Below are 12,016 nucleotides of genomic sequence, written 5' to 3' on the forward strand. Positions count from 1 at the left end.
GACACTGAACTAAGATCAAAAGATCCACAGTCTCAAAATGCACGGGTTACTTTATGTATTAAATCTCAAAATCAATCTTCTCGATTTCTCAAAGCTAAATAGAAAAATGCAGAAAAATGCAGAGCAGAATTGATGCCAATTAGAATGGAATCTCAAACCACATTTCCTCTGGGGTAAAATTTACTGAATACAGAGGCACTTCCTTCATGTAAACAGAAGAGGTGTAAGCTTAAGTCAACCAATCAATCCAGAATACTGCAACAAGTACGACTGGCATGACTTTTCAATCCTTCGACTGCAATAGAGGTTCACATATACTACTTTGAGAGATATTCTAGGCAACAGCAAAGGTTCACAGATTTGCTAAGGAGAAGAACATGTATATATATTTCTTGAGAAGACAGGAATCACAAATGGAAATCATGTGTATCTTTACTGCTTCTTATGATTGTGCAAATAACATCAAGATATGTATATTAAAAAGTGACATTACTATGTTACACCTAGAACAATTTCTCAAACTGTGCTCTTCCAGGTGTTTTAGACTTCAGCTCCCACAATTCCTAACAGCTGTTAAACTGGTTGGGATTTCTGGGTGCTGAAATCCAAAATACATGGAGGAGCATCTAGAATATTTAAGTCCTGAAATTTTCCATATCTGAAAATCTAATGGGGGTGGGGGGAAAGATCCAGAGGCACCATATTTGAGGTCCTTGTTTTTATTTTATATACCTCCATAGCCCTTACATTGAGTCCCCCCCCCCCCAAAATATATATGTTTATCCACCAGTTTTATCTTCCACTGAGAATTCCAGACCAAAAAAACTCTATAATTTAGTTTTAAAGCTTAATCACACATTAAAATATTTGTAGCACAAGCCTAAGCAGATTGCTTAGAAGGAAGAACTATTGAAATGAACAAGATTTATAATCCAGTTTCCAAAGTTGTTTCTCAGCTTCCTTGTTTTTCTTTTCCAAACTACATGAATAACCTCCCCAAAATAATTTGAGATTTAAATTCCTTCCCACATAGCTTCAAGACCCAAGAGCAGACTGTACGGATTTATTTCCTCCTGCAATATACTTTGGATGGAGTTTAGGAAATGGCATTTCTCCAAGACCTCCAAGTGATACAGATGCAAACCAGAAATCTATATAGAGAAATCTATAACCCAAACATACTACCTATACCTAATACAAACAGCTACTGTACATGTACAGATGTTTGCACACACTAACCTGCCGAAATACTTCATTGACAAAATTTACATAACCTCGTGTGGACAGAAAGATCTGCTGCACCATCTCATACACTGCCCGGTGTTGCTCCTCAATGCTGCAAAAGCTAGAATCACTGAGCCTCCGCTCAGAGAGAGTGTTATTGTTTGAATGGCTTTTCTCTTGATCTGGTGGAACACTGTTCTCTGGCTCAGGATTTTTATCTTGCACTACGCCACCCACCGTCTGGAGTAAAAGAAGGTGGGGGGAGGGAGAGAATATAAATTATATTTTAGAAACATGCTAAGCAGAAGAAATTTGAGTGAGGCTTACTGTTACTAGCAATGAACACCACCATGAAACAAATGCAGCCCAACAACATATGCAGAGCTGAATTAGTAAGTCCTGCAACAGAACAACTCATAATTCCATCCAATAAAATTTCAAAATGCCATATTTTTATAATGCCCATCTCACATGCTTCTTATGCTTAAAAGTTTGGGGAAAAAATTACTCTGGGTCTTTCTGATAATGTATTTGAGAACACAAGCCTTCAAAATCTATATGGGCAAGTGTAAGTTTTAGTAGCTTTGATTTGTTTCAACTAATTTTCGCTAAATATGTGTAAATAACTGCTAGTTGTCACAAGGATGTCACTCAATTAGTAAATAAACTTTCCTTATTTAACTATAGATAACAGTTAAGTCTCAAAGTGTGTAACATTTTAATGAGTGAAAGCAGCTGCATCTATGTAAAAAAATAACTACGAAAAAGAAAAGCCTAAACCCAAGTCTCACTTATAGTAGGCTTATTAAATCAGTGGGATTCACACAATGTGGACCTCATCATTTATATGTTCGTTCAGTAGACCTACTTTAGCTGAGACTAAGATAGGGCTTAGCAACAACATTCATGCCAGAGTTTAAATAATGTGGCTTTAAAAAGTAAAACATTGATTTAAAACTTCATCAGAAATAATATCATAAAATCAGCAACATACTTGAATGATTCTGGGCAAAACATCTCCATTTTTAGAATTCTGTGTTGGTATAAAATACTTTTTTTCCAGAAAAAAGTTTACAATCCATTTAATAAAAACAACACGAGCAGTCATGTATGGTATTTTTGTACTATAAACGTTTTCATTATTACAAGTTGCACTAACATATGACGGTTTAGGTCGCAGACCAGGGATGTCTGTAAAAAAGAAAACAGGAAATGTATTTTTTCAAACCCTGACCTTAGGAACACAAGTTCATGGTGAAATCTTCCTATTTAGCAGAAACAATAAAAACTGCTGAATACACAAAAATATAAATGATTATTGTATTTCCAAGACAAACATTTTTTAAAAAGATGTTTGAAACTTTCAAAGTGATTCTCTATACACTACCGGAGCAATCTAAATAGGAATTTAAAAAGCATAATTTGCACATACAATTGATTCTCAGTCCAAATAATATCTTTAACATTTCCTTGTTCAAATTGAACATTTTAATTATGCAAAGGATGAGCAAAACTAATTTTCGTAATTTATGTTAGCTTTAAATGAGAAATTGAGCTTTTAGTATACCATTGCTAAAACAATGCTTATTAAGACATAAATATTCAAAACAGGCATGCTTACTTGGAAATAAATTTTGCTGATAAAATAGAATTTGTTTTCAAGTAAATATATATAAAATAAGGTTTTAAGACAAATTCTGAACCTAAGCATATGACTTGAAAAATATCAGGCAATTTTTATGTATTTACTGACTCTAAACGTATTAACTTTACAAACCATCATACAGATTATATGATCTATAAGATCACATTTCATGAGTCCCTGGCTAACCAAGATATCTGGAGACACACTTTTCTGTCATTTTCATGTTTCTCTGGGTTAGAGTTAAAATATTCAAAATGCAGTATTAAACTAGAGCTAAATAGGTTATGGTTCACTAAACTGAAAAATATATATTTGCATTTGTATAAACAGGTATATATTTGACAATGAAGTCTCTCTCGGCACTCATTGAAGTATTGTTCTACAAAAGTTTTGAAAGGATCTAAAATACTGTATTTACTTACCAAGCACAGGTTTGTAGAGATTTGTTAGTTTTGTAAAACTAGGAAATAAATGAGGAAGATAATATTTTCTGAACAAGGCAAAAAGGAACTTAAACCCAGTATCATGATTCTCTTTATTCTTCCATTCCAAGCTTGCAGCCTGTGCCAGAGGTAAAAAGGGTTTCATATTCATACATGGATTAAAAAAAAATTAAATGAGTTTTCATATTTATTTACAACTAAACAACTTTCTTTTCTAATACATACTTAGACCTCAAAAAGGCATGTTAAAAAACATTTCTCCCCATCCCCAGCACATAAATACATATATATATCAGGAAACACTCCTTTCCTGATGCACTTCTAGAGTAGCAGTGGGGGGATATGCAGCTATCTGGCCACTATTACAGCCAATAGCAAGGTCTAACTTTAGAGATACTTGTAGTGAGAATATGAATGAATAAGTAAAATTAAGGGTGAACCAAGTGCAGGCCTAGAACCAAATGTAGTCTTTCTAAGGTTGTTTTGAGGCCCAAAACAATAGAGATTTTTCACTTTTTCACTTTTTAAAAAAGCTGCATGTTTCCACTGCAACCTTCCTTCCTTCCATCCTCCCTTCCGAAGCATATTTTGCATTCTGTGTACCTCAGGAATGTTCCAATGGCAGAAAGAGGTCTATCAAACCCTCCATAGTTGCCCAAATTCAAGTTAAATTATGTTGATGAAGTAGATTTATGGCATGTTTACTCACTTGGATGACCATATATTTTAACAGTAGTTGAAGGAAGGAGCAAGTTGGGTCCTCGGTAGTCTTTTCACCAGAGGCATGTGGTAAAAGTGGTGTTATTTCCTCTGGAAAAATCTTTGCTAAAATAGAAAACAAAGACACATTTTTCAAAGATTTAAAGCTTAATAGCTGTGTAATTTGTCAAAAAGTGCACTCTGTACTTAACACTGAAACAAATATTATGATTGCTGGAGTTCACAAAGAAACATCTCATACTATTTTGCCTAAAGGTCGTATATACACTGTATAATCGGCCCTCCATATCCATGGATTCTGTACTATCTATGACTTGATTTCTTTTTAAATCCCAAAAGCAAAGCTCAGTTTTGCCATATAAGAGATTCCCTTTTACACATATTGGTCCTTAAGCATCCACTGTGTGTATGTGTCAGTTTTGGAACCCTACCCTAGAGGATCACAAAGGCCCATGATAGATGCTTCATTAACTGGGCCTAAATTAAGAATGGGCATGCTCTGGATACTGATGGGCTGCAGCAGCTGCCCGCGAGCTTTAGAAGGCAGGTGCGCCATTCTGGCTGCAGTTTGACAACAGAAAGTGACAGAAGGTTCGCAGTCTGGGAGTTCTCCTTGATTCATCGCTGAGCCTAGAGCTCCAGGTTTCAGCGGTGGTCAGGGGAGCTTTCGCACAATTAAAACTTGTGCGCCAGCTGCGCCCGTACCTTGGGAAGTCTGACTTGGCCACGGTGATCCACGCTTTGGTTACATCCCGTTTAGATTACTGCAACGCTCTCTACGTGGGGCTGCCTCTGAAGACTGCCCGGAAGCTGCAGCTAGTCCAACGCTCGGCAGCCAGATTTCTAACGGGTGCTGGGTACAGGGAGCATACAACCCCTCTGTTACGCCAGCTCCACTGGCTGCCGATTAGCTTCCGAGCACAATTCAAAGTGCTGGTTTTGACCTACAAAGCCCTAAACGACTCTGACCCTGTTTACCTGTCCGAACGGATTCTCCCTATGAACCATCGAGGTCTTTAAGATCTTCCGGGGGGGGGGGCTGCTCTCGATCCCACCACTGTCACAATCGCGGTTGGTGGGGACGAGAGACAGGGCCTTCTCGATGGTGGCTCCCCGGCTTTGGAACTCCCTCCCACAGGAGATTAGAACTGCTCCCTCCCTCCTGATGTTCAGGAAGCTAACAAAGACTTGGCTATGGAATGCGGCCTTTGATAACTGAATCAACCTTGGTCCACATGGAAGGAGAATGAATAACTGTGAATTATGACCAGGAATGTTTTGATGACGTGGCTATGTAAGTGTGATGATGACAATGTTGTATTGTAATATGTTTTTAATTGTGTAATGATGATGCATTGTGTGGTTTGTATTTTTGTATATGAACACATGTTGTGAAACGGATCTGAGTCCCTCTTGTAGGTGAGAAGATCGGTATAGAAAACTTTTAAATAAATAAAAATAATATAATTTCAATGTGTTATTTTGAGGCAATGGGGTATGATTCTTGCTGTTTTGAGGTAGATGACATTGACACGGTATGATCTGGGGAAAATGGATGACAATATAAGCATGCATAAGTTGTAGTTGTCTTACTAGAGGCAGTCTTTCTTCTGTATTAAAGAAGCATGTGGCAATACTTATCTGTCAGTTTAAAAAATCCTTCTTCCTAACCCCCTTTACATCATTTAAAATATGTTGTACATGTTTCAATAGAGCAATCTTTCCCATCTATGAGAAGGCTGTTCCTCCAGGTGTGTTAGAATATGATTCTCATCATCATTACAACAATTGCTTTTTTTCTCCTATACACATTTCTGAGTGAATCCATTAACACATTTATTTAAATTTGTCTGACTACAGCTTTTTTTTAGTGAAATTAGCTAAGAAAATATACAGTAACTTTCCTCATCTAAAAATTTGATACAGCAAATATACAATGTGTAAGAACTAACCATCTGGAAGACTGGAAGGAGAGCTAATGATAGTATCCAGTGTACATGGACCTTTTGAAGACATCACTGCAGGAAAACCAGGCACAAGGCAAGCAAAAATTAGCAGCTGCTCCTCGGCGCAATTGGTCTGGAGTGCTTGCAGCCAGAGAAGAAATAACCTGATTCCTTCACATCTTATCTAAAAAAAGACATTTTAATAAAAACCAATGTTTTAAAAACCAGTAATACTGAGAAAATAAAGAATTGCTGAATGTCTTAATTAAAGATTTATCTTATTTGTCTTAAACAAGGGATTATCAGTGCACCAGACCAGTTATATCTATATAACATACTTTCCCCACAAGATATCACTGCTTTTATAACTGTTTCTATATATACTCATCTATCCTTTATAAGTCTACAATGCTCCCTATGAGTTACTACCACATTTCTGAAAGTTCAAATGTCAGCTGTTGTAACTCAGCGTGTGCCTTCTGTATCTACTAGTGCTAGTAGGAGGAAACGAGGCTTGGAAGAGGAGGACGCTCAGCAGCAGCTGAAGCGCATTAGGGAAATGTTCCTAGAATCTAGTGATGAGGAAGACTTTCAGGGGTTTACTCATGAGGAGATGGAGATGGAGGATTACCATGGTGTAAAGCGAGTAGCACGCAGTTCTGATAGCGATGAGGAATCCATTTCCAAGCGTCTTAAAGACATAGCAGATAGCTACGGGTCTGAAAGTGATGATGAAGAGCTGGACTGGACTAGGGTCCAGGAGGTTCAGGATGTGATTAATGCTCCAACCTCCAGTGGGGAGTTCCAAGGGTTCACAGACTCATGGGTTTCGGATACTGCTTCTCAGGATGCAGCCCGGAGTGCAGATTGGCAGCAATGGAGGGAACGCAGTTCACCTGTGGAACTGGATGCACCTGGAAGCGAATCTAGTTATTCTGATGGGATTTAAGGAGTAGCCTTGGGTCCATTATGTTGCAGAGTTCAAAGCGTCGTGTACCCGTGTATCCTGCTGTTAACTCTTGCCTTGAGTCCTTGCATCCAGAATCGTGTTTCCGTGATCGTGCTGACTACTTTGCCTGGCTTGGAACCGTGAGTCTTGTCTCCTGCCCTGACCTCTGGACCGTCTTGACCGTTCTACATTCCTGCCTGTCTCCAGCGTGGACTTCGGACCGCTCCTCATTCTGCTTTTTGTGTTGTGATTTTTGATCTGACTGTGTTCCGTTCTAACCACGAACAGTTTTGCCTGCTTTACTTCTGTTTTCCTTTTTGCTGCCCAGACTGCCTGGGTTACTGTTTGTTTACATTCCTGCAGGCTCTTTTGTTTACAAGCTCTGCTGAGAAGAGCCCTTTGACTTGTTAATTTGCCATTAAACACCCTTTGTTAACCCTTAAGCTGCTGTTTTGCCTCGTTGCTCTGCCTGGGTCCTGACATCAGCTCAGCACAAATATAGCTCTCCAAACTATGCCCTGGATTGGAAACATGCTGCCTTCTCCTCTTTTCATTCTTCACTAGATTCCTTCTGTGGTTTTGGCTTTTTTATCGTAACTATAATTTTCTCTGAAGTTTGTACCAACATTAAAATTATTCTCTGTAAATGTAATTCAAACAATAGATTTGAGGTATTAGATGGCTATCAAATTATCATTGTTATAACTCAGTTGCAGAGAAGAATGGGATAAAATAGCATTTGCATATGCAACAGCCATCAGACATGCAAAACATTTTTGCAGGATCATCTAAACAGAGTACATGTGTGTGGGTGTGTAAACACATACATACAGTTCAATTGGACTTACAGTTCAATTGAAATCCTATATATTAAAATACTTCAATAACTCCTCCCTGCACAGTTTTAGCAGAAGATTAAAACCTTTCTTATTCAGGCAGGTATTTAAAGAAGAAAGCTTATAAGATGATGCTAAGGGGTGCTGAGGAGTGTTTTATGCATTTCAACAGGTTTTTACTTATTTCAATGGCTTTAAGTATTTATTTTAATACTTCTATAATTCTATTTTAGTATCTATATGTTTTAAGTTTCAAATTATATCCTTTATTGTTTTTAATACTGTTAGCCACTAAGAGTCTTTGTTAAGAGAGAAAAAGTGGAATAATAACACAAATAATTCTAACGTTTTCAAAACCAAAGCAAGACACTATTCAGTTCAACGAGTCTCCAAATACAAACATAGATCTGGGAAGCAGAAAAGCAGCTACTGGATTATTTCAGCAAAATTACATAATCTGCCAGAGTTTTCAAGGCAAAGGTATTGTGTTTATTCTGGTAGATGCAGGTTATCACTAGTTGACAATACCTGCAAAAAGAGTATTTATTAAACTACTTTTCTACACAATAGGTTGTTTTGTTACAAAGACCTTGCTGGACGAATCTAAGGAGGGGTAAAATTTAACCTCTCTCTGCTGTGTTTGCTTCATTTTTCTCTACAGCAACAGGCAAGGGCTGGGAAGAGAAGATGGGAGGGGGAGTTGCAGTGGTCTACTGGGAGACCATTTCTCCCACAAAGTGCTCCATCCCACAATCTGCTGGGTCTCAGTCTATCCCAAGAGGTATTTACCTATACTACAGAACACACTTTAAACCTTGTTTTATGTGTTGGGTGGCTGATGCCGATATTGGTGTGAAAAAGCTTTCTATAGATCTGTTATTATGGTAGACCCCTGATTGCAGCCAATGGAACTTGGATCCTCTACAGAGGAGGGGAACCAATTACAGTGGTCTAATATGATCCACTGCAGGAAGCTTATAAATATATATCATAATCCTTTGGGGATTTTCCTGTTACCTCGGCAGGTAATCCTGTCAATGTATTGGCTGATCTCTAGAAATAAGAAATGGCATTAGCACTAGACCAAACACTCCTAACTGTCCTGAGTGGTCAACAGGCTTTTACACACTGCCCCACTGGAAGAAAAGACAGAACACTTGGCAACCCCTGTGAAGCATCTACCAGACACTTTGTGGACAAAATCATGCAGCTCTGCTCTGATTTGGATGCTATAGTTAATATAGGCTCAGTCAATAAAACCTTGGTATCTGCTTATTGGGAAGATTTCAATTTGTACAGCTTGAGGATATGGACAGAATCCTTGAGGACGTCAGACCAATATCTAGGCTTTCCTGGTCCTGGAAAACAGCCAGAGCAAGAGGGGCTCAGGGTGAAAGGGGCGAGCAGAATGCCTCATTTCGGCAAGGTAGTTTTCTGTTCTGTCTAAAAGAGTCAGTGGTGAAGCCATTATTGGGGGAGAAGGGGCTCTCCCTGAACGTACCATGGTAGGGAATTGCAGGTCAGTCTCCAATATTCCCTTCTTACACAAGGTTCTATACCATGCAATAACCTTCCAGCTCCAGGGTCTCCTGTACATAATACATTGTTTATATTTCCTTCAATCCTTCTTCCTGCCTGGCTATGAGACAGAGATAGCTCTGGTTATTTGTAAAATGAACTTCGAGAGGGTTTCCTGATTGGTTCTTCTAAGTCTCAACCTGGTATCCTTGAGTTACTTCTCTGGAATGGGATTTGATTAGTAAGAAGGCAAAAATAATAAGCACAGATGGGTAATGAAGACACTGAAAAATGTGCTACACTTTAGTTCAATCACGAATCAAAATGGAGAGACTCAATTGAAGAAATCAGAAGCCAACTAAAACTTGGCAAGGAAATAGGTAAGATCCTGAAGTGTAAAGACATACGATTAAATTTCAAAATCTAGTTTCTATGTATGGTTGTAAAATCTGGGCAAGAAAACTGATAGGTAGAAAACCAACTTATTTTAAAGTGATGTTGGAGATGAGTTCTAGATATCATGGAGTATCAAGTATGAACTCCACACTAGAAGCAAGATGATATTTTTATACTCTGGATATATCATGCGATGATGCAATTCACTGAAAAACTAACCCTTTGTAAAGCAAAGGTAATAAGAAAAAAGGATGGATGCACTATAGTTGGGTTGACTCAATAGGGAAGTCATGGTTTTCCTGAGTTTACAAGACATACGTGAGGCAGCTGATTATCTCAGCAATCTCTCATTCACAGTGAAAGCTGCAAAGCTGCCAGAGTCTTAAGATCCTCAGAGAAGGCTTTCTCTAGATACCACCACCATCACACCTCTTTCTAGTGAGGACATGGGAGATAGTCTTAATAGCTCTCTCAGTCAACGGAATGCCTTTCCATGGGAGGCTGGGCTGGTTTCCTCCATGCTCTCCTTTTGTTAGCAAACAAAGACCAATTTATTCAGTCATTAAATAATTGGTAACCAAGAGCATTTTATGGTTTAGATGTACTTCATAAAAAGAAAAGCAACCCGTTTAGCAAGCCTTGCAAATGTTTGATTTTTATACCTATTTTATATACCCATATACCTGAGGTCACATAAACAATTCTCAGGTAGCATGGGGTCACAAAAAACTTTTTAGGTGGAAAGCAGCTGGGAAAATTTTAAGACGCCCTGCTGTGACCTATTACACAGCAGACTTCTTTGTTCCATTAAAAAACTCACCATTTGTGATTAACTACTTCAACATAAGATTATTTTGGTGGGCAGAGAGAGAGAAGCATATTGTTGACATCTTGTCAAGTGGTTCTGGACTATGTGCTCAGGATGTATGTGCTAGTGTTTTTATATACTGCCTAAAACTTCATTATCACAATAAGAAGTAAAACAGCAATAGCTAAAAACAAGACTCCTGTTTCCTATTAGTAAAGTTTGTGTACCACATAAAGAAGAAGCTAGATAGTCAAAAAGGCCAACATTCTCTAAGGAAATGCTCAAAAAGAAAATATTTCTGAATGTAGATTTCTTGCTCTGTTAAACAAAGGGAAACCGTGTTTTGCTTTTGATGGATGTGATTGAATTTTACTGCAGATTATCATTACCTGAAATAAAAAGTAGGGAAGTAGGGAAACTCTCCAGCTCCAAATGTGTAAGACAGTGAGCAGGCACAAAGCCTTGGTACATCAACTACACAGAAGAAGAGTTGATTGAATGACTTTCTGCTTGAGCACAACACACTGAAGGCAGGGAAATGGGGACATCTAAGAAGAAAAAGTGGAGCAGTAAGAAGAGAAGGAGAGGTGATAGTGAACTGATGGAACAACGCGTTCATGAGAGTGGCTCGGGAAAAATGGCAAAGAACTTGAACAGATGAGAGGTTATATGCTCCATGGAGAGGAAGTCAAGAATGTTATGAAGACTCATAAACATACAATGCAGACAACCCAAGGAATCAAATGCTATAAAAGTTAGAGTATTAAAGCCTAAATTTATGAACATGTTGCTAATTAAAATAATTGAAGGAATATCTGAAAACATTCCTAGCCGGAAAACCAGAAGTCTTCAAATGTAATTAAGGTATTAACACACTGAGCAGCTGCTTATTTCTTCCACTTCCTTACTTACTATGTAAAGTATTGCACAAGAAGGAAGACCAAATGTTGTATTCTCATGAGAATATCAGGAATCCTTTAGACAAATCTGTATCTGCTCCAGTCTACCCTAAGATGGATGCAACAACTTAAAAATATTCTAATTTACCTTCATATCATAAAAGTTTGTTGGTGCCATGTATTATTGTTACCAGTCTAATTTAGTCACAGAAAGCTACTTGTCTATTTTCTACAGGTGTTTTGATCAAGGTTGTTAGATTACTGTGATTGGATTACAAGAATACGTGTTAAATAAGAACACTTGCAAAATTAAAAACTATGGACAAGATCCTGCACTATTAGACATAACTACATTGATGGAGTTTTTATTGTCAAGGCAATGTCTGACAATGCTATCTTGAAAAAAAAATCTACCTGGTATCACCCCAAAAAGAGCACTGCATAATGAGGCACTGGGGAATGGCACCTGTACTTTCCCAATTATGGGGAACACTGAGGTAGAGGGACTTCTTGGGTTCTGGCACAACTGCTTCCCTCAATGTGCCCTGTGACTGGAAGATTTACTCTTCTATTAAATGTAAATAAGCAGAGTACCAACAGAAATAATATTGTTTTTAAAATCACATAAAATA

General features: G+C 38.0%; 1 protein-coding gene across 4 annotated transcripts in view; it reads right to left on the bottom strand.

The window, feature by feature from the left end:
* Positions 1 to 12,016, bottom strand: part of RALGAPA2 (Ral GTPase activating protein catalytic subunit alpha 2) — a 158,284-nt gene that overhangs the window by 122,597 nt on the left and 23,671 nt on the right. For all 4 annotated transcript variants that reach the window (XM_060774081.2, XM_060774080.2, XM_060774083.2 and 1 more), the window contains 5 exons: positions 5,985 to 6,162; positions 4,022 to 4,137; positions 3,292 to 3,430; positions 2,219 to 2,415; positions 1,240 to 1,464 (listed from right to left, as the gene is read on the bottom strand). In XM_060774081.2, coding sequence (XP_060630064.2) covers positions 1,240 to 1,464; positions 2,219 to 2,415; positions 3,292 to 3,430; positions 4,022 to 4,137; positions 5,985 to 6,162 — 855 coding nt within the window. The remainder of the gene's footprint in view (positions 1 to 1,239; positions 1,465 to 2,218; positions 2,416 to 3,291; positions 3,431 to 4,021; positions 4,138 to 5,984; positions 6,163 to 12,016) is intronic.

This window comes from Anolis sagrei, chromosome 4, assembly GCF_037176765.1.
Source record: "Anolis sagrei isolate rAnoSag1 chromosome 4, rAnoSag1.mat, whole genome shotgun sequence".
In the NCBI taxonomy this organism is placed as follows: domain Eukaryota; kingdom Metazoa; phylum Chordata; class Lepidosauria; order Squamata; family Dactyloidae; genus Anolis; species Anolis sagrei.